The sequence below is a fragment of the Meles meles genome, chromosome 10 (assembly GCF_922984935.1).
Source record: "Meles meles chromosome 10, mMelMel3.1 paternal haplotype, whole genome shotgun sequence".
Classification (NCBI taxonomy): Eukaryota; Metazoa; Chordata; class Mammalia; order Carnivora; family Mustelidae; genus Meles; species Meles meles.
Genome location: NC_060075.1, coordinates 43,191,187 through 43,214,322, shown reverse-complemented (window position 1 = coordinate 43,214,322; position 23,136 = coordinate 43,191,187). Strand labels below are relative to the sequence as shown.

The following is a 23,136-nucleotide window of genomic DNA, read 5'->3' as shown; positions in this document are numbered from 1 at the left end:
CTCCACCTAACCCTACCCCAGATTCTGACTTAACTGGTCTAATGAGTGACTTGGCTATCAGGATTTTTTTTTAAAGCTTCCAGGTGACTCTAGTCCAGTTTTGCTAAGATTGAGAGCCACCAGTCTAATCCAGGCCTCCCATTTTTACTTATACACAAACTGAGGCTCAGGGAAGCTAAACGCTTTCCTCAGGCCCCCAACTAGTTTAAAACAGGTATAGAATCAGAAAACAGTTATTCTAAGGCAGTGTTTTCAAACCATAAGTTATAATACTATGTCATAAAACTCAAGAGTTAGTAAACAGCATTTTTTTAAAAAACGACAGAATAGGAAATCAGAGTATACCACACATTACAGAAGTATTATTACACGACGCTTGTTTCAAGTATATGCACATTTCTGCATCTCTAAATCCACTCTCCTCCCTTCTCTGCCTTAATCCGAGGCCTACAGAATGCTTCAGCTGGGTCCATTGCCAGAGGGGGTTCCCATTGGTCAGCCAGGGAGGGGCATGAGTGGAAGAGCAGAGGGTGGGAGGAGAGGATCTGGGGTCCCTCTTCCTGGGAGATCCGGCTCCCATAGCACAGCCCTCCCCAGGGTCAGCTCCTGATGAAGCACCCCTTCCCCTGGAGGCCCAGAGGCGGTAGCACCTTCTGACTGCTGACAGGCAGGGATGTTTCAGTGTCTTTTATGGGTTCCTTAAAACTGTTCACTTCTGAAAACAGTCCACTTATTAAATCTGTTTCCTACCAGGACACTGACATACCTAAATGGAATAACAGACACGTGCATAAATGTACTGGGTTGTACTTTCAGAAGTGTGAGCAGGTTTAATGTACATTGTATTGCTTACTGTGAGTTATGGTCAATAACGCCGGAGAAACAGCATCATGGTTTTTCTTTACTATATTGCTGCTCCCCTTGACTGATGTAGGGAGCTATTAGAGTGACACTTCAAAAAACAAACATTTGAAAAAAATTCTTTATGACTGTTACCACTAAATAAATAGAAATAAGGTCTAAAAATAAGAAAAACATGTGTTTGTTAAGATTTTGTTGTTGTTGTTGTTGTTAAGTAGATCTTTTTAACAGTGCTTAACAGTGCCCAACAGCAGAAAGGGTCATCGTGATAGGTAGTAAGTTCATCAGTGCTTAGTACATATGGAGGAGATGAAAGAAACCGAACCCAGAACCTCTAGTCAGTTTCTAACACTTAAGTATGTGTGCTATCAGGGAGCTTCAAGTTGTAAAATTTCTTCCCAAACAGAAATGAAGCCATTTATGTGATAGCAAAATCCTACACTAAAGACTTGCATGGTGTCAACTCAATCCACACTCATTCTGGAAAGGGCAAGAAGAGAGGGGATAAGGAAGCTTTCAAAAATGTCTAAACTCTGCTCCTTTCTGCAGGACCCAAGGGTACAAGGCCAGAGGAAGAACCAAACATCCTATGTCCATTCATTCTCCAGAATCCGGTAGATGGCCTTTTGTAAATGTAGAAAATCATCCAACCTCCATCCAACAACCAGTGTCCAGAATACACCCAAAAATGTGAGACAGCTCCTTCCCTACCAGCTACCATTACCCAAGGGGGAAGTCAAGTAAAGTGTCACAGTGTTCTATTAATACAAAACTGCATTTAGGTATAAGCATTAAATATAATGCTTACTAAATCCAAAGCTAAGCCATCCAATAAAAGATTCAAAGTAAATGCAATTACAAGAAAGCTGCAAGATGATTATCCTATGGGTGTTACTGTAACCTCCCTGAAAAAGAAGTGGTGCCCTTCCATATTTCACTATGAAGTGGTTAATGTTTACACTAGCCACTCAATAAAAATGCAGCTTCATTCTGTCACAAATCAGTATTATGCATGTGCTTTTAAAAGAGCAATTAAACAAAATGTTAAAAGCCTTTAACAAGGCTTTAGAAACAGAATGCCTTCCCATATATTAGCCACCCCCTTTTAGTTCTACTCAGTAAGTACGGAAGGTGATAATCTCAGGTCACAGAGAAGGAAGGGCTCACAGAGGAAATAATTTGAAACTTAAACCAAACTACCACTCTGCACAGGAATTGGAGCTTGTCTCATCCATTGTACCATGCTGCCTCCCCAAGGTGAACTTACCTAACCTGCACACTGGTAAGGTTTTTCAGGCTCGCTACTGAAAAGAGGAGGAATATAGTGAAAACACTGAATTTTCTTGGCTTGAATCTACAATACATAAAAGTATCCAAATAACAATATCAACCTTTCTGAGCCCATTAAAACACACACACACGGAGATGACTCTGGCCTTTTATGACTGAGCGGCTTCTAGTGGTGGATGTTATGTCAGGGGAAGCCGAATTGCTGAGTCCTAATCCTTCGCCTATATTGAAATCCAAATTCTTTTGGGCCACTAAGGGAATCTGAAAGGATAATTAGGCATAAATCACCAGTAGTTAAATAATGCAGTAGCCAAAGCCCATTAATGGTATTATATAGTAAAGGCAGTATTACATTTTACTGGCTTAGAAAAATTAGGCCCATTACCCAAACTCCTACAACTCGCCTTATCGGAATGTCAATCAGGAAACAAAGGAAACCTAAAGTCGGTCCACAACCTGTGACTGTTTCAACTTTATTTTTTTTTTTTCCAGCACATCGCTGCACATCATCCATTTGGTGCATGGCAGCGGAAAAGGAGGGAAGTCCTCCACAGGTCAGCAGAGAGAACTGTTCCCAGGTCAGCAGAGAGAACTGGAGCTCCAGTGCCCAAAACACAACACAACCTGGAAAGTGACGTGCCGAGAGGAATCACTAAGTACCACCGGCGGTGTTTGCGGCCAAGAAGAAAAAAGCACGCTAAAATTTAATTATAAGTTTAGCAACTTTCTAGGACAGGGAACGGGCTTCTGCTTTGAGCTCCACGGAATCGCTTCCAACCAAAAGCAAACCATCCTCCGGGCAGGGGCCGAGATAACGGGAAAACGGCGGGTCCGCGCCAATCAGCGGCGTCCAAGTCTCGTTAGCGCAGACCTGTCAGTTCGCCGCCAGGCCGGGCAGCTGTTGATCTCGGGGCCATTTTTTTTTTTTTTTTTTTTTTAACGGAGAAGGAGAGCGGACGGGAAGGGAGCGAGGAAGGCTGAGCCAGGCGGAGGGGGAGGGGAAGAGGAGGTGAGGACGTCCCAGGAAAAGTCGGAGAGGGCTGCAAACTGACGGGGACCGGGCGGCGGGGCTCGGCGGCGCGGAAGTGGGAGGAGAGTCTAGGGGAGGGGGAAAGGGGCCCGCGCCTCAAAGTTCCGCGTCCCGGCGGCGCCCGCGCTCTGGGGCTGCTCACCTAGCAGGAGCGTGGTCCAGGTCCGGCCGCGCCCCGCGCGCCGCAGGCCCAGCGCCCCGCGCAGCCCGGCCACCAGGCGCCCCCCGAGCCCGCTCCCGGCGGACGGCGCGGCGGGCTCGGCGCGGGGCCCCTTCCTGCCCGCGGCGCCCTTGCGCCCGGGGGACCGGGGCGCGCGCTCGGGCCCGGGCTCCCCCGCGCCGGCGTCCGGCGCCCCCCTCAGCGGTGACTGAGAGGCGCGGGGCGGCTGGGGCGGCTTGGGGGCCGCCTCTCGGTGCTTGTTCCGCGCCTGCAGGACCATCTTGGCATAGTCGCGCCCGCTCGCTGCGCGCGCCCGGACGGCGGCCGGAGAACGGCGGGCTGGCGGGGCGGCCCGGGCGCCGCTCACTCTCCGGCGGGCGGGCGGGCGGAGGGCGGGCCGTTCCCTCCCCGCGGGCCGGGAGGCGGGGAGAGCAGCAAGGCCGGGCGGCGGCTGCTTGCTTTGGCGGTACGGCCGGGAGGCGGCGCCGGACTCGCGCGCCCGCCGCCGTTGCCGCCGCTCCGGTTGTCACGGCGACCGCGGAACGCCGGGGGGCGGGGGCGGGGACACCCTGTGAGCGGCCACGGCCCCGCCCCCGCCGCCCCTCCGCGCCGGACGCGCGCTCCCGGCTGGCCAGCGCGCACGCGCGGACTTCCGGCGCGGGCGGGGTAAGACCTGGCGGCCGGCCCGCGACCCCCGCCTTGCTCCGGGCCCGCTAGGGGTTCTGTTGGGGATCGGGCGCTGAACGCCTTCCGGGAGCGGCCGCCCCTCCCCCTGGGAGTGGTTGCGAGGAAGTAACGGCCGTCCCGGCGCGGGGGCTGTCGGCGAAGTTTCGGACCCCATTCTGGGTGCGCGTGGAGCCTCGCGAAGCCCGCGTGGCCCTGGCGGCTCGTGGCGGGAGTGGACCGGGCGGGGGAGGAGGCGCTCGGGAACGACCACGGGGGGCGCTGTGCCGGCGCTCTGCAGCCTCCGGGGCCCCTCCGCTGGGAGGTGAACGGAGAAAAGTCAGTGGTCTCCCGGACTCCACAGTGTGTGGTCTCGCTGCTAGGGGACGCTGCCCAGGGCAGTTCCCTCCACGGACGCGACCGACGGTGCAGCCCGATTTAAAATGGCAGCAGAGTATTCCGGGAAAGTGATAAGCGTGGAGGCACAAGTAAGTGTGTGCCTGACGTTGCAGTCCTAAAGTGAAAACCATGGTAGCAAGCAAGCAAGCAAGCAAGGTTGAATGTGATCAAACTGAACGGCCCAAGAAGGAAAGATTATCAACAAGTATGTTCTGTAAGTTTTGCGTGCTGTGATCTCCTTACTTAAAGCAGAGAAACTTTATTTGCTGATAAAATACAAAACTTTAGTGAGGACGTATTTTCTCTAACAGAGCACGGAATGCAATAAAGGAAGCCCAGCAAGGTTAAGAAAACCAGGCAAACTCCAGTTTCCCTCCTCCCTCTATTCCACCGCACTCCCAAATTCTTTGCACAGAGCTCTAGGCTTTATGGGTTAACTAAAAGTTTTCCTACCTTGCGGTGTCCAGTGGACTTGTTCCAGAAAGTTGTCTTTAAATCCCAATTTTGTAAATCAGGTCACTTTTGATTATTTCCATTATAATTCCAGAGGCTTCACGTGGCTATGGATCCTACCCTTAAGTTGCTCCATTGAGTGACGTCTTTATTAGGGAAGTTAATACAGGCATCTATTCACTGTTACGCCTTTTTAAGCGACAGAGAATTCTTTTGTAAAGAAAAAAAAAAAAACGTTGCCATGCTAATTGGTAATCCCTCATACTCTGTATTTTGTGAATTAGGATTTACAGCTGTTGTTTTTATTGGAACAGGGAACAACTATTTTTAGAGGCTTTTTCAAAAAAGTGATTGCAAGTGAAATCAGGGAATACTTGAATTCTTTTTTTTTTAATACTTGAATTCTGAAACAATGTGTCAGATGGATCCAGTGTTGTCCTCTTGGATTAATTTTGAATTGATGATCAATTAGATTAAAAGTACCCTACTTCAGCGTCTGTTAAAGGTGATACAAATAATTCTTGACTGTGTTTTTTTTGTTTTGTTTTGTTTTTAAAGATTTTATTTATTTATTTGTCAGAGAGAGAGAGATATCACAAGCAGGCAGAGAGGCAGTCAAAGGTGGAGAGAGTAGCAGCCTCCCCGCTGAGCAGAGAGCCCGATGCGGGACTCGATCCCAGGACTCTGAGATCATGATCTGAGCCGAAGGCAGCAGCTGAACCCACTGAGCCACCCAGGCGTCCCTTGACTAACTGTTTTTAATGATTGGAAAAACACCTGGAAAAGGAAGTTTAGTATTTGAACAACGGGATTGCATGTCTGTCTCCTATACATGGTAGGCTGGATTCAGGAACTGCCTCCCTTCAACTGGTACCATTTCGCCCAAGAAAATACATGTTGAATGAATGAATGAGTAAGTGAATGCAGGAAATGATATAATCAAATGATGATTCAAAACCCTGTATTCTGTAGTGCAGTTGAAATCACCTTGTTCTAGCTCTCTCCTACAGTCTCAGATTTCTAGAGGACAGTCTTTTCTATTCAATTTCATATTGAATAGAACCTAACCTGCAGAACCTAACCCAGAGCCTGACTGTGGAAGTTTGTTGAATTGAATTAACGGAGGACACCTATATTTAAGACCTAGCCAGTGGATTTTGATCAAGTCCACCATGGCTGATGAGACCTCTTCTTTGCTTAGAGACCATGTAGAGAATCCCAGAGAGGAGCAGTGTGGGATATTGGTCGAAAACGTGGTGATTTTACACCAGAGTTCCAGCCTTTGGTCTGAAATGTGCCAGCCCTATGGTGTTGGCCAATTTCCTCATCCCTAAAATGGGGGTAATGAAGACATCTATCCTACAGATTTGTAAAAATTAAATTAGACAATGTATGTAAAGTATCTAACAATTACTTCCATCAGAGTAATTGGTCAGTAAGTGTTCAAAGCAATGGTTGGTGAGTAAGGAGGATGGTAGGTCCTCTGCCCTCCCAGAGGCTCACAGTCTCCGATGGATGTGAGGAGGTAGGGGAGTAGATCACAGAAGAGCAAGGACAGCTGTGTGCTCTTTGGACAGTTGTACATGGGATGTGATTCCAGCTTCTAAGCTACCTGAGCAGTTCACCTTCCCTGAGGTCCCTGCTTCCACACATGCTCTTCAAATGATGCCCATTGGTGGGGGATTAAACGGGGATAAAACAGTAGGCGTATCCTCTTCCTCCCTGCATCCCAACCCCCAAAAAAGTATATTTCACACAGGGTGGGTGGTAGAGCAGAGACCAGAACAGTCATGGAAGGTTACATGCCAGATTTCATTTTGCATTTATCACAAGAGCCCGGAATGCACTGTATTCGTATTTGTATATTTAGGCCAGTGCCTGCCACATAGTGGTGGATACTTAAAAAAAAGAAGAAGAAGAAGGAGAAGGAGAAGAAGAAAAGAAGGAGAAGGAGAAGGAGAAGAAGAAGAAAAGACAAAATGAAAGTTGCATTTTAAAAACTGTTGTGCACAGATGATCCCATGAATCAATTCATGATTGTAATGAATATGGATTAAGCGTTATAGTCAGTGGCCACCTTTAATGTGCTTTTCTTTTTAAGAGTTACAGATGCAGCAGGAAGGTACTTCCTTATGGGACATTATAGAAATACTGAGCCAAGGCAGACAGATTCCAGCAGAGCAGCCACTCATGAAGAATCCCTAGTCTGGTCCCCAGGATGAAAACCCAGTCCCTTTCTCACTAAAAGCTACATTTGGGGCATTTGAAATAAAAACCTTTACTTAAAAAAATAATTTATAAAGACTTTGGGGATGGAGAGAGAGGGAATTAAAAAGGGGAAATGAGCGTAAAAGAGATGACAAGTAAATGCCCCAAAATAAAGCTTAACAATATTAAAATAAGCAACTAGGGAAATATATTAAATAAGCAATGAAAAGAAAAATTTGGTCAAGGGAAGACTATGCTGAGAACCAGTTTCCTTATTTCTCTACATTGGCATTTTAAGGCCCTTTAAAACTTTCCGATTTCCTGCATTTCCTCCCACTTGCTCTCTTGCCCACAGAGTGAAGCAAAAGGAGAATCTTGACTATGGCCTCTATTTCTCATTTTCTTGGACTAGGTCACTTATCTCTTTACTGGAGAAGTGTCTTGGGGGCAAGTTCTAGATTTCTCAGCAGTAGCTCCTAACAGGAAGAACCTGCAAAATCCCAGCCCACTTTCCCAGAAGCCTAAAATGGGTGGGTGCAACAAAGTCTGTGTAACAGTCAACTTTCAACAAAGCTCCAACATTAATTTGTCAGTGTGTTATAATGTATGCCTTTAGTCTCTGGGGAGAACAAATGTAAATTGCTACTTTATTGTTTTTCAGATTTTATCTTCCCTCTTTCTGGTAGCTGACCTTGTAATTTAAACTGTTTCTGCTCAAATGGAGTGTTCCCCGGGAAACTCAGGGAGTGCATTATTAGTTCTACTTACAGGGCATCATGGAGAACCACGCGGGCTCTGAGGTGCATGTTTCCCTAAACTGCCGGTCCTGTTGCTGAGGGCTTGCTGTGTCCTTGGTGCCTTAGTAGACATTACAGACATTAAAATTTCATACACTAAGTCTCCAACCCCAAAGGGTTTACAGCTTAGTCAGAGACACAGGGTAAGCTAGAACGAAATGTAGTTCTATAGGAAAGCATGTGATCCAGAGTGTAAGTACTGAAAGAGCTCCAAAGAGAAGAGCCCATGGCTGACGTGACTAGGGAGTTCGCAGGGAGGAGGAGAAACTGGGTCTAGGCCTTGTGGGAATAATAGATTTTGTTTGAACAGAAGGAAACACGGAGAAGGCATTACAGGTGGGGAATAGCGTGTTTTGAAACCCTATGTGGCTGATATGCTGTACAGTAGGTACTAATAGGAACATCTTAAGACCTTTCAGAGTGAGGAAGAGAAGAAACAGCTAATGTAAGTATCAGGAATACATAGACGGATTAAAGAGTGAATGAATGAAGTAATGATTGGAATATGACATGCCCAGGGCACCCCAACATGGCTCCTGGCTCTCAAAGCCCCATAGATCTATCTAGACCCGACCAGGCTCTTCCCTGAAGGATGCTAAGCAACCCTCACACCCAGGGGCCTTAGAAATACTGAGAGCCAATGAATTCCACCCCCAGGCTCTGATTTGGGCCAGGAGTTTCTCTCGGCTGTCAGGCCTCTGGTGACTCCTAGCCAGAACACTGAGTCTCTCACCTGTCTCCAACCACATTTCAGGTAGGGGACTGACCTAGACTCCTGTCTCGAGGCTCCAGGGGAAGCACCTGGATGCATTGCACAATTTTGCCTTTCACCCCTAAACTGTTGCCTCTACCCAGCATTACCTTGTGCTCCCTGAGGCTATCCGTCCATCCCTGAAACACTCCGTTCTTCTCAGTAGTCTCCACTTCCCGCTGTTTCCAGAGGCCCCTTCTGCAACAGGTTCATTCCTGACAAGGCCACCCCTTCTCTCCCCAGAGTTCCTTTCTGCCTCCTAGAGAGCTTCTCCGAACTCCAAGGCAGCTCTACCCTTCATCATAGCTGTCCTCCATGGACATTACTCCAGCCCTGGCTCCAATCTGCTCAGTTCCTTCCAGTGCTCTGAGGGACTATACCACCAGTCTAACAACACCCAGCCCCTCAGCTCCCCAACATCCTCTCTGGCGAGCTGCACTCCTACTCTGTGTCACCCATCCACTCTTAAGGCTCATCCGGATCCTTGTCATCACCCTGACTGGCTTTGCTCTACATTTAAAATTCAAACAACCCAACCTCCAAGGCCTCTAAGTCTCTTGGTTATTCCATTTTGAGAGCCAAGACCTATCCCTGTAGCTCTGTCTACCAAGATCTCCACCTCCCCCACTTCATGTCCTCCTCTCCCACCAACCTGGCAAAATGGCACTGTCCAACTTCAGATCTGCACCCAGTGCTGCTGAGGAACACTGGAGGAATCCCACAATGTGGAAGGCAGTAATCCCTAGGAATTCATAGTTTCCCTCAGCAGCTGGACCTTAAGTGCTTCCTGAAATCCTTCCCTATTCTCCTGTCCCATTCTCCAGAGCAGGTGCAGCAAAAGTTCACTAATGCACAGGAGTGTCCCTAAAACAGAATTCACATGTTGAAACCTAGTCCCCAGTGTGGTGGTGTTTGGAGGTGGGACCTTTGGGAGGTGATTGGATCATGAGGGTAGAGACCTTGGGGATGGGATTGTGCCCTTATTAAAGAGTCTTAGCATGCTCCTCCGCCATCTTCCTCCATGTAAGGACGTGCCATAAAGACGGGTGTCTATTAAACCAGGAAAGAGACTCTCACCAGACACCAAACCTGTCAGTGCCTTGATCTTGGACTTCCCAGCTTCCAACTGTGAGAAATGAAATTTCTGTTGTTTATAGGCCACCCAGTCTCCATCTTGTCCTCTGACACACCCTTCCTTTGTTTTCTCTGACCCACACACTTGGTTTTTGTGTCTCTTTGGCTGTACTTTTCCAATCACCCTTAAAATTCCCTCTTGTTCACTAAATGTTGATCTCTCCCAGGTTCAAAAACCAGCTTCTCCCCCTTTTTACTCTACATACATTCCCTAAACATTTTCACTGCTCTCTGATGAATATTTCCATCTCCAGCCCAGATCTCCTTCCGGAATCTCAGATCCCTATACACAGCTGCACATTCGATATTACTCTGGCATGTCTTGTTGGCACCTTAAAATCCCAAATCCCGGGGCACCTGGGTTGCTCAGTGGGTTAAAGCCTCTGCCTTCAGCTCAGGTCGTGATTCCAGGGTCCTCAGATCGAGCCCCGCATCAGGTTCTCTGCTCAGCAGGGAGCCTGCTTCCCCCCTCTCTCTCTGCCTGTCTCTCTGCCTACTTGTAATCTCTGTCTGTCAAATAAATAAATAAATAATCTTAAAAAAAAAAATCCAAACCTGTTTCATTTCTAGTGTCCTAAACTCAGTAAATGGCACCACAATTCCCTCTATCCTCCTATTGAGGAAGTCATTCTTATTTCTTCTCTCTCACTTCAATCATCCCATCAATCACAGAATCCCACTGATTTGTCTCATGAATGTCTCCCAAATAAATTCCTTTCTTTCCATCCTTATGGCCATGATCCACCACTCTTTTTCACATGGCCTTCAGCATTTCCTAAATTAATGATTTGCATCTTCTCTTGCTGCCCATCAATCGTCCGGAGAATGCAGTATGCAAATTTAACAATGTTGCTCCTTAAAAATAAAACAAAAAAGGCAAAAACCCCAGCCCTCCCAAATTCCTCAGCATGACGTGCCAGGCCATCATGATCTGTGCCATACTGTGCTCTCCCACTTCTGTTTCTTCTCCAGCCCCATCCCCGCCTTGTCCCAACAGTCTGTGCCCTCCATCCCCCTGGACTGATGCATGCGCTCTTCTCTGTCCCACTCCTGCCTACCCAGCCCCTAGCAGTTCTCCAGAACAACTGACTCATCCTTCACAGCTCACTTAGAAACCAGTTCCTGCAGCAAATTCCCTCCCCCTCCCTCCCCGCCCCCTGGGCTATACATCCAGTAACGAAGAGTCCCTTCTTTCCTATTACTTACCACACAGTCTCTGCCTGTTTATTGCTCCATCTTCTCTGTTAGACCATACGTTCCTCTTGAAGGAAAGCTCTGTAGTTGGTCCTGTTGCCCAGGAAGCAGACTTGGAGGTGAGAGGGCACATGCAGGTGGTTTGTTGGGGGTCTTGCTCAAGAACAGAACCTGTAAGGGAGCAGGGAGGGAGGAAAGCTCGACTGGGCAGAAGAGGAATTGAGCCACAGCGCAGGTGCAGGGAAGGCCTCAGCCAGCCCAACAGGGAGCTCTGGAGCTGGGATGGCCCTTCCAGATCATCCCAGATTGTGGCAAGAGACACAGGCCTTTGATCGCACATCAACAACTATGGATGCTAGCTGCTTACAGCGGGGAGGGATAGGGAAAACTGAGCAAGGCAGCTCCATGGAGTGTGCACACCCAAGGGCAATCCCCCAATTCCTGAAAAGGGGCTCAGCAATAAACCCTCAGTAGCTTCCACCCCAACCTCTCTGCCCGCTCCCCACCCCCCACTGCACACAGCACCCATGTCCACACCAGGTGGTAGTGTCTCAGGGCCTGATGCACCACAGGCACCTATTCTAGCTTTACTTCCATTTTTCATTTTTTGAAGACAAACATTTTTCTCAGATTCCTCTTTTATTATTAATAACCTGTGCATTTGTGAAGGAGACATTCAGGAGAGCATACAGAGTTTGCCAGTAGGAAAAAAAAAATGAAAAAAGCAATAGAGATACATTTTCACAAAGTTTACCCTTCATTTTTTTTTTTTTTGGAGTCATATTTTGGAGAAATAGCTCTTGAATGTCCCTAATAATTCTTCTTTAGTAGTTTAAGATGGATCTTAGAAACAGATCTTGAAAATACTGCCAAAAAAAAAAAAATGAGGTAGATAACAATAGACCACATACTATTTATAGAACTTTGTTAAAAGGTTACACAGATATATGATTTTGAGTTCTGTGGGAGGTGTCTTTGGTGTCACCTGACCCTGAAGGGTAGGGGGAAGAAGGCGTGGGGGAATGGCCACAGCCACTCAGTGAATACCACAGTTCAGCCAGCTCCCATCCCTGGAGCTCTGGCAACATTAACACTACCGGGGAGCCTTTAAGAAAAGCCAGTGCCCAGACCTCACCCCAAATCATGAAATCAGAAAGAGAGGCCAGAGTACCTCTTAGAAGCTCCCGGGTGATTCTGCCAAACGGTGAGGCTGAGACCCCTCAACCCTCGGGAAGAAAGAAATTATGTGTATTCCTTGGTTCCATGATAGACTTTCAACATATATTCATTTATTTTCTGTAGGGTCTGTGTGGTAAAAGGAAAACAACAACAACGAGACCAGGTGGAGGGTAATAGAGAGGGCACGTATTGCATGGAGCACTGGGTGTGGTGCAAAAACAATGAGTACTGTTACGCTGAAAATAAATAAATTAAAACAAACAAAAAAAGAAAAACAACAATGAGGTAGGAAGAAATACAAGATGTCACTCCGTTCAAAGCCTAGAGTGGCTTTCTCACGTCAGAGGCAGGCTTCTGTCCAGGACACCATCTCCATTTGAGTCTCTCTTCTGCAGCCTCTCCAACACTTAGACCTGGTCACAGACACCAGCTTAACCCACAGCACACAGTAGTATACCGCGCTGGTTGGGAAGTAGTTGGGAACTTCAACTTGGAGTGCCAGGGATTCGCCTCCTAGACTCCTTTTCCTCTCCCTGGCCCAGACCCAGCTTTGCCACAGCTTGGAAAACCCGGAGCAGGAATCTCCTCTCTCCCCCCTTCCCAGAATAGCCAGAAACAGAGCTGAACAGTGATGGATGTAGGGAAGGAGAAATGAATCAAGGTGCGAGTGTGAGCAGCCAGTGAAGAGAGTCACGAAATATTTAGAAGAACAGCTCCTTGTGCCAGATCTCCCGTGCCAGATCACAAGGTTTTCCTGGAGCTACCCCAGCCCAAGACATATTTCTGGAGGTGGCCGAGGACGAGGCCCATGGGATTTGAAGTATACTGAAAACAAAAGAAATCATGTGGAGGCACCCGATGTAAGTTATGTGCGGGCAGTATTCAGCGCAGGTATGACGTATTTGTTCTTTATGCCCAGAGACTGAACTACTGGTCTCTGGGCATCAAGGAAAATCCTCAGAAAAGCAAAAGCCTCCCAATAATAAATAGCAACAGCTACTCTAAAACTTGCCTTTACCAGATTCTGGGCACTGTTCTGTGTCTTTCTTACAATTTATTTAATCCTCACAACAACTTGCAAGTTGCATACTTTTATTCTCTCCAGTTAACTGGGGGAAAGCAGAGAGAGGCTCAGTGACTTGCCCAAGGTCAGGCAGCTGGTTAGAGGTGGAACTGGGATATGAACCCGTGGTGGGGGGTGAGAGAGGGCACTCTGCCCAATCCTTAAGTCTGTACTCTCTTTGAAGAGGAACATTCATGAAAGGCATCATGAGTTGTGGTTTCCCTTAAGAGCTAAAAATTGCTTCTTTGAAAATAAAGCCTATACACACCCATCCAACAATTACCGGCTTTCACAAGAGAGTATGTTCAGGGTGACTGAGTGTGACATATCACAGGGATTAACTGAGTTCTCTTTAATTCATGTATTGTAAAGGAAGTTGTGTGTAGACTTTGGGACTCTATTTTTAGTAAGACATGACTTGCTCTACTGCTGACAGCCCATTGCAACCCCCGGGGGCGAATCGGGGGTGTGTGGAATTGCAACACCACCATTCTGGGAAGCACCAGGCTGGCGAATAGACCTAAATGGAAGGATATTTATATGACTGAGTTGGAAAAGGTAGCTGGAAGATGCATGAAACTAGATAGCAGCAGTTTGCGTCAGACCTCCCAGCTTCGTGCCTTTCTGGAAAAGTGGGCAAGGAAAGTAGCTGGCAGAAGAGCAAACGTCACAGTGTTGCAGTTGAGCTGCAGAGATAAGCTTCAGGCCATCCTGCTGCCTGCCAAGATTATAGGACAGAAGTCCCAGAAGCCACAGCTTTTATTGCGTAAGATTAAATCGCTGCTGGCTCAGAGTTCTCCCCTTTGAAACAGCAAACGGCAGGCTCTGGAGGAAGAATGAACCACTTCTCCCGGGACATCCGCATGCCCGGATGTCTTGCTCCCTTGATGCTTCAGGTCAGCGAGGTGACTGGTCAAGTCACTGAATATTACTATGAAAGTATAAAATGCGTGCTTCCCTAAGTCCCTTCTTACTCAGAGCCCTGTGTTGATTTGATTAAAATGAGACTGGTGCAGACTTTTGATTCCCTTTGAGAAGGGCTAGCTTGAATGCTCGATTTTCACTGCGTATTTTCCTCCTGCCTTCAGTCTTCTCCCAGTAATCCACCTCGGTGTTTTCTTTTCCATTTCCAGTGAAGAGATTTTGCAAAGCCCTACTAGTATGTCTCTGGCCCACAGACTCTAAAACGTACATTGCTTGTACACCAGAATGGGGGATGCCCCGCCCCCACCTACACCTGCAAGCTTGCAGCTGCATTCTGTGACTTGACCCTCCGCCCCAGGTGAATGGATGTTGACCCACACGGGGCCAAGCATAGCCTCTCCGCCGACAATTCCGTCTAATTTAGTTTGGACAAGCCTGCTGAATGGAGGACTCGAAATAGAAAATGACGGAGCAGTCTCCTTCTGCTTGTCGTGTCAACTAAGAAGTAGGAAAGATATCAATCTGTAGGAAGAGTGGAATGCAACAGACAGCACGAGAACAGGGGAGGGAGGGAGGATGGATGAGTGAATGGGTCCTGAAGAACCATGCTTCCCACCAGTCGCTGCTCGCAGACCCGGCCTGAAGGCGGGCCCGTTTCAAGGCTCCCGGGCGGGAGGCGCCCTGCAGTTCTTTCTGTGAAGTCTGCTCGCATTTTTTTTTAAATGCTTACAACCAAGAGTTCTAACTCCTAAATGAGTGAATTGTCATTAATATGACAACTGAAATGGGCGAAGGTGAGGTAGGAAAGCAGAGCTGACTCCATGTTAGAATGGCTCTGTCTCCGCTGGTTTTCTGCCAGGCCCCATTTACTCGTGTTCTATATTTTGCCTCTGAATAAGCCAAAGAAGCTGCGTTCCCACTTCAAGGGGGAAGCAAGAAAGTGAATCATTCTCTAACTTCTGTCCTAGGCCCCCAGCACCTGATAACGTCGAGGAAGAGCTGGACCCCAAACACGATCCAGCACATTTGCTGCTAACAAACCCGGCTGACGCTGGTGTCAACAGTCCTACCTTCAGTGACTTAAGGAACAACACCTGTTGTTCACTTGGCATTTGCCTTCGGTTGGACCCTACCCTGAACTCCTGGAGGAACACATACCCTAGACCCCTTTCCAACATAAATCCCAACCCCAAGCAAGAGTGAGACTCATTCTCCTTTCCTTTCGGAGTCTCCCAGAGACTCCGTCTGCTTTTCCGTCGCTCATGCTTGCACTTTCTCCAGCTTGCATTTGATTTCTATCCTGTGCAAAGCCAAGAGCCCTCGTGGCTGGTCCTGAGGGACACCCCCTGGGTCCTCAGGCTCAGCCGGTCTGCATCAAGGGAAAACTTTTTACTTGTCTTACTGCTACATGTAGAATAAAAATAATAATCATATTTCATGAAAAACAGGCTGATGACTGTCCTGTTTTTGTTTTTAAATTCTTTCCTTTATAAACATTCATACTCAGCAGCAACATATTTGCAAGACATTGAGCTTAACAATGGGGTTAACAAGATGCATAGCAGTGTTAGGCAACCTTATTTTGATCAAGGGCAAATTCAAGAAAAAGCACAAATGCTTACAGGCTATATTTCTCTTTCATTCAAAATGGCTTTGTTGTTGATCCTATGGGAGAAATTATATTCTTTTGGCTTAGGTGGTCTGTTTATTGAAGAGAAGAATGTCAATGAGAAAACTATGTTTGCTTTTCAGCCTTTGAAATATTATAATATGGTCCAATTTGAAAATCAGTAACACCAGACAGCTTTTTCTAATTGTTCATCTTCTTTGTTTGGACAGTGCCTTAACTTTTGCCACCTGAGTTCATCTGCATTAGCCCCCTTTATCCTCCCATCCCTCCTCCCAAAGATCTATTCCAAGGAGTAATCCTTGGAATCCTATTTAATGTGGATAAACTGAGGCTCTGTGGAGCTTTCAAAATATCTCAGTAAATTCTTTGACATTCTTCCCATCAAGAAGCGGGATCTGCATTCCCTCCCCTGGAACATAAGCAGGACTTTCAAAGGCCTCCAGGAAAACAATGTCGTGAACCGTTCACTGTGTGGCCTGTGAGGCTGGGTCACAAAAGATGGCAGCCTTCCACCTGCCTCTCTCCGGGGATGAGTGCCCTTGTGTAAGAAGCACCCTTCATGTAAGAGGTGCAGCTGCCTGAAGCCGCGGTGCTGGAGAGCCCACACGGAGGGACCCCACTGTGCTAGGGATGGGTGTCCCACAAGCCCTAGAAGTTCCAGCCCCAGTTCTTCAGGACCTGCCAGGCCGGACAACAGACCTGTGAATGGAAAGGTTTTCTTGAGAATCCTAGCCCAGTCACCGTGTAATGATAATTGCAGAAGGTCCCAAATCTCCCCGGCAGGGCCCTGTGGACACCCAAATCATGAAAGATAACAAATGCTTATTTTCATTTTATGCTACTAAGCTTGGGGTGGTTTGTTGTTCAGCAGGTTCCAAGAGAAGTCACTTTCCCAGATCCCTCCGGAACCTCCCAGTGAAGCTGGGGTTCGAATCAGTGCATTTCATTCAATGGGGTAGTCACCAGACAGCGGTGAGCCCTGGGGACCCAGAAGACTAAGGCACCACCCCAGCCCTCGAAGATCTGGCCCTCCTCCTTCCAGCTCACCCTCACAGCAGCTCTGGCCTCCTGGAGGTGAGCCCCACCGCAGCTGATTTCTAGAAGAAAATGGCTCCAGGGCACGATGGCTATTCCTCTGCACCATGCCGTGTGCAGGTGGCTTCTGGCTCCAAGAGTGGCCAAGTCCGCTGCCAGCTTGGCTTTCCCTCCAGTCCTCTGGGCCTCCTCTGAGGAGTTGGCTGGCCGTGCTTGCATTTGAAAGCAGGCAGTGTTGCAAAGGTAGGTGCGTGCCCTGCACCCTGCCTGCAGAGTATTGCTTGGCTCTGATGAATTAGGCGCAGGCCCCGGTCTCACATTTGGCTGCATCTACAGAAAAAATATGTGTGTTCTGGGCCCCAGCTGATCTTTTAATCGAGCTTCTCCGTTCTAAAATAAACATCCTCTGTTAAAATTGTAAATGTTCATCTGCTTCTTCCAAAGAGATTGGTAAGAAGGCATAAAAATATAAAAATCATTTTTCACTTAAAATGAACTGAGGGCTGCTGGGTGGCCTGCCCTCCGTTAGTGTTCCAAGGCTGTCCTGTAGGGGGCGCCACTTAAATTAAAAAAAAAAAAAAACCCAACATGAGCATGGCGCCACCTGGGATATAACCTTGCTGTGGTACTGTGTGCTAGGCAAATATAAGTCATCTTTTTCATTTCTGGGGCATATGCATTTTCATTTAACATCTATATGTTTCATGAATTGACAAATATTTACCAAGTGTTCACTTTTTTAAATATGTTTTTTTTTAAATATTTTATTTATTTGACAGAGAGAAATCACAACTATTCAGAGAGGCAGGCAGAGAGAGAGGAGGAAGCAGGCTCCCCACGGAGCAGAGAGCCTGATGTGGGGCTCGATCCCAGGACCCTGGGATCATGACCTGAGCCGAAGGCAGAGGCTTTAACCCACTGAGCCACCCAGGCGCCCCAAATATGTTTTTTTTTTTTAATGAGAACCTGCTTATTTTTGCCTGTTGCAATATCCAAGTGCAATGAAAAGATTCATTGCCAAATTTATATTTCTGCTTTCTAGGTTTCCTTTAATCAAGGCATGTACATATAGGAAGGAAGGAGGAGGAGGAGGGGAAGAAAGAGGCAGAGTTTCAGGATTGTGATGAGGACTAAATAACATGGTTATTAAGCATAGTTCTGGCCCAAGATAGTGGCTCCATGAATGATAACTACCGGTCATTACTGTTCTTGCCTTATCTTTCCAAGGTTTCTCCACCAAGCAGATAAAAATGAGGTCAAACTAGCAGGACAATTTAAATTTCACCGACGGGCTGCTTGGCGGCCATCTGCAGGACCTTCACACCGCCTCCACCTGTGAGTTGCAGCCCAGTGTTTCTGGGAAACTCCAGAAGGTGTGTCACAGACAGGTAAGCACCAGGCTGCTGTCTGCGCCCTGCAGGCCTGCATATGCCCTGTCCGTCACCAGAACACCCTGTCTGCAGGGCTGTCCCGGCTGGGGAAGCTCCTCTGGTGGGAGGTACAGCCTCTCTGCCTCCCACCTGCAAATGTCTAGAGAATGGGGCCGTGCTCCCCCTGTGACACTCAGGTGCAGGGAGAAAAGGACCAGGGCTGCGTGACTGGCTGTTGGAGGAATGCCAACCAGGCTGGCTTGTGAACCCCCCCCCACCCCGCCCCGCCGCCCCGAGTTAAAATTTACAGACAGAACTACTCTTTAAAGAAACATATAGTGTCTTTCCTCTTCAGAGGAAACAGACAAGAACCTGCTTCCCAGAGGCTGGGCTGGGCCAGGGATTGTGAATGCCTCCACCTTGAACTCGGAATCCCCACTTCCTTTAGCAGTGAAGACTTTGTTACTAGGCTCAGCTCATTGCCCTCATACCCCTTGTCTTGAGAGGTCTTCTCCCCTGGGGGTCTTTGCGGCTCTCTACAGAGAGTTAGCCCCATAGTGGGCCTTGCCTGCTTCCTCTCTAGAAGGTTCTTCCCCAAGTGCAAACAAGCTGCTACAGGGCTGCCCACCAGTCTCCTCCCACTTCTAGCCTGTTCTATGGAGCACCTCTTCTAGATCTCATCCTCCTCAAGGGACTGGTCACCATGGTGGCCATGGGTTCTGCTGGCTCCTGCTGGGCTGTGGTTCTTTCAGCCATGTTTCTGACACATGGCCTTAGGTAGCTTGGCTGCTGAGGGGGTGAGGGAGGAAACCAGTGTGTCATGAGCACTTTCTAAATGCCAGCCATCGTGGTAGCTACCTTCTCTCCTAACTATACTAGGATCCCCCTTTGAAAGAAAGGGGTGGCAGGAGCTGACTTCGTCCTGGCCTCCAACCCAGCTCTGACCAAATCAGGTCATGCTTCTCACAGAGTCTCTGTCTCTGTGTCCCCTGAGGGAATTTCTGCTTATAAACACTCATGCCTCATGGTGTCATGAGAAACAGTAGAACGCCCTCAAGAGCTAGGCTGAACATGACTCGGGACAACACAGTTCTGGCCACCATGTTTGTTCCTCCTACATGGCCTTTAAACTGACCCCAGACCCTGGCTCTACCCTTTCTTCACTCTGGCACCATTCTGAGCCTGCAGTTAACGACCCACAGCCCCTCCTTGAGTGTGTCTCTTTATCCCTGAGGTCTAAAATCCTGATAATCTCCTCCAAGGAACCTCTAGTTTCTCTAAGGGACCCAGCCCCTGAGGACAAGGGTCTCCTGGTATTCCTTCTCCTAGCGGTATCTTCTCTTTCGTTCCTGATACTGTTAGCTGTTGATCACGCACATAGGCTCTCTCTCTCTCTCCCTTTCTTGGTTCCTCTTTCATTGATTTTTGCTCTTCATTATTTTCTTCCTTCTACTTATTTTGGGTTTAGTTGATTATTGATCTGAGACTTTCTTTTTTAATATGAGCATTTTGTGCTGTATTTTTTTCTCTAAGCACTTCCTACAATGGTCAATAGGCTGTGTTTTCACTGTTATTCATTTAAAAATACTTTATTTACCTTGAGACTTCTTTCCCCTAAATAACCAGAAGGCGGTTTAGAATTGTCTTGTTTAATTTGCAAATGTTTGGGTATGTCCTAGATATCTTTCTGTTCTTGTTTTTTTTTTTTTTTTTCTTTCCAATTCTGTTATAGTCATGTGTATTATTGTCAACAAATTTGGTATGCTTTCAATTTAAAAAAAAAAATCTAAGGTTTATTTAATGTCTTAGAACACGGCACTTTAAAAGAACATGAATTTTGCTGTTTTAGAGTGGATTGGCTTTGGCCAATAGATTTTCCCTTGAGAACTGGCCACATTTTCTGGGTTCTTTGCTAACTCACTTTCGATTGTACTCTAAACAGTTTATTACGATGTTGTAAGACTCTGGGTCCTGTTAAAATCCTTCAGAAATTGTTGGATTTTTTTTTCCTCCAGAGAGAAATCTAGAGAATGATGGTTTTGTGTGTTTGCTTGCTTTAGCAACAATCAGCCTGGTTAGGTACAGATGAGTTCTGTGGGAAGGAGGCCTCAGATCTGAGTGGTGGTCATGCTGCTTTGGGTCTGTTTTCATGCATATGCAGCTTTGTCACTAGCCCAGGCGTCCTGCTGGTTTGTACACAGAACTAGAGCTTTCCCTCCTCCAATTCTAACCTCTCCCAGATTTCCCTCCCACTCTCAGGTCCCCAGGAATACTTGTACCTGACCTGAAGGACAAGTTCTTCTGAGAACTTATTCAGGCCACTCTGTTATCCAATTCGTAGTGACTGGTGCTGCATTCTGGGCAAAATGCTGAGGGGGGGGGGAAGAGTGAAAACGATAACGGAGACTTCTTCCATACTCTTTGGACCACTGGGCACCCTTCTGCCAGATTCCTCTGGCAAGAGAGAGTAGTCTTTCCTCGGTGCTTTAGGGCTCAGGCTCACAGCCACTGCGGTGAAGTTCCAGACAGGGGCCACTCCTGTGTGAGAAGTAGGAGGGGGAAAAAAGCAAAAAAGTCAGTGTGTGGCACACTCTTCAGCTCATAGGGCCCCCTTTCCGGCTCTGGTCAAGAAAGGAGTTTTCTCTCAGAATCTCTGTGCCTGTGTGCCATTCCATAACTGGGGCTACTATCAGGTCAAAACAGTGACATGGAAGAGGAAAAAATAACCCCAAATATCCTAATACTGGTTTTTCTTAAATTTTGTCTTTCCTCTCCAACTTACCTTCCACTGTTTGCTTTTCAGCTTCCTTAAGGAGTTGGGGCATTTTGTATTGGCTTTTATTTTTTATTTATTTTTTTTTTTTTTGACAGTTAGAGATCACAAGTAGGCAGAGAGGCAGGCAGAGAGAGAAAGAGGAGGAAGCAGGCTCCCCGCCAAGCAGAGAGCCCGATGCGGGGCTCGATCCCAGGACTCTGGGATCATGACCTGAGCGAAAGGCAGAGGCTTTAACCCACTGAGCCACCCAGGCGCCCCTATATTGGCTTTTAGATACAGTTTGTGGGGAAAATAGGCTGAGGGCTCACTTCATCTTGGCCAGAGAAGCCAGCCTCAGTAATATTTGACATCCAACAGTGAATTCTATATACAACTTGGATTAGGAATGCTGGTTATGTGGGAATTTTAGAGACTTTGAGGGAATCTGATTTGCTTTGTTTGTTTGTCAGCATGTGACCCATTTGCATATTGGTAGCTTTCAACCTTTCAGGAATCATAATGATCCAGGTCCCAATTTTATGTTCCCATACTGGAAACATACCCTACTGCTCCTACAATCATTACCCGTAATACTTAGAGTCATTGTTGGTTTGTAGGTCTGTTTCCTCCTAGAGGTTCCTTGAGGGCAGAGAATTTTTATGTGCCTTCTAGGCTTCTTCCAGTCTCTGGCACATAGCAGAATATTTCTAATTGTCTGACTTTGTCTTAAAATTGACTTCCTGATTCTTGGCATTATGAATGATGCCAGTGAGTGGTATTTTTCTGGTTTTGTTAAACCTGTCCACTAACAACAATATACCATGCATCCCTGAGAACTGGCCTGGGACAACAGTGGCTCATCCCTGAGAGGGTCAACACTTCACAACCACGAGCGTCCTGGAGCGATCAGGAGAGGTCCCCGTGAATCTTGGCTACTTCAGAGACAGGTAAACTAAAGCAGCAGGAAGTCAGTTGTCTTTCCCTTCAACCCACAATTATTAATCACCATGAAGAAATTGAAATGGAGAATCTGAGTCAACCCAGACTCATAATGGCAGTTCTGATTTCAATTTCCTTCAGCTGCATAGCACACAGCTCAATAGACCTTCACAAGTCATTCACTTTTACTTTTGCATGAAGACATCATTTAAGAATACGTTTTCTGCCTTCCTCAGTGTCTCTGACTGCATTAATAATCAAGCGCACAGAGCGCCATGCTTCACTGACATCACTGGGCTCGGCACTGCTGAGCATTTCCATTCTATGGTGGAACAAAAGCCTTCAATTGGTGTGTCTTTTTTTTTTTTTAAGTTAAAAAAAAAAAAAAGCATTTACATTCTACTGGTGTGTGAGTGCAGGCAAGGCAATTTCATGTTATTTTCCAAGGCTTTTCCATACTTGGGGAACTCTGCATCCGAGAGGTACCAGCAAGATGTCACATCAGCCATTCACCTGCATGTTCCAAATTGAGCACCTGCCCTGTCTGACTGAATGAGACATTTATCACATCTCTGGGAACAGCTCCGCACCCTCAGGAACTACACTGAATCACACACACACACACAGCTCACACGGTCACCAAATTGCTTCAGATGGGAGTTTGATTGCCTCCAGAGAATCTTAAATTCCAGCAAATGGGTGCCTGTAAACAACACTTCAGACGCCTGGGCCATAGAGTTGGGCTTCACGCAAGGCGGCAGAGGGGCCGAGGTTACAGGGAATCCCCGTAGTCTGGAGAGCAGAGACCTGAGCTCCCTAGACAGGAAGCAGGATCCTCTTCTTTGCTGGTGAGCCGGCCGCGGGCCAGTGAGCTGCAAGACTCCGTGAACATCTCTGCAGGTCCCTGCCGATTAGCCACTTCTGTGAGTTATCGCTCACAGGAGTGCCAGTGCCTTCGTTCTCAGCCAGCTCTTCCTTGTTCATTTCCTTCCCCACCTGGTGGTCAGTGTCCCAGATCTGGGCCTTCGGATTCCTTTTTTTTTTTTTTTTTTAAGATTTTATTTATTTATTTGACAGAGAGAGAGAGATCACAAGTAGACAGAGAAGCAGGCAGAGTGAGAGGTGGAAGCAGGCAGAGTGAGAGCTGGAAGCAGGCTCCCTGCTGAGTGGAGAACCCAATGCGGGGCTCGATCCCAGTACCCTGAGATCATGACCTGAGCTGAAGGCAGTGGCTTAACCCACTGAGCCACCCAGGTGCCCCCTTCAGATTCCTTTTAACTGTGCACAGGAAGACACGCGGC

The 23,136-nt window shown here is 47.4% G+C and overlaps 1 protein-coding gene and 1 long non-coding RNA gene across 5 annotated transcripts in view; one reads left to right on the top strand and one right to left on the bottom strand.

Moving 5' to 3' along the window:
* The window catches only part of DPY19L1 (dpy-19 like C-mannosyltransferase 1), a 93,433-nt gene extending 89,704 nt beyond the window's left edge, over positions 1–3,729 (bottom strand). For all 4 annotated transcript variants that reach the window (XM_046020581.1, XM_046020582.1, XM_046020583.1 and 1 more), the window contains exon 1: positions 3,324–3,729. In XM_046020581.1, coding sequence (XP_045876537.1) covers positions 3,324–3,621 — 298 coding nt within the window. In that variant the 5' untranslated portion in view covers positions 3,622–3,729. The remainder of the gene's footprint in view (positions 1–3,323) is intronic.
* Positions 3,730–4,033: 304 nt separating this feature from the next.
* On the top strand, positions 4,034–22,833 carry LOC123951693. Its single transcript, XR_006820499.1, has 4 exons — positions 4,034–4,187; positions 16,608–17,014; positions 17,999–18,159; positions 22,072–22,833. It is a non-coding gene; the product is annotated as an uncharacterized LOC123951693 (long non-coding RNA).
* Positions 22,834–23,136: the final 303 nt, after the last annotated feature.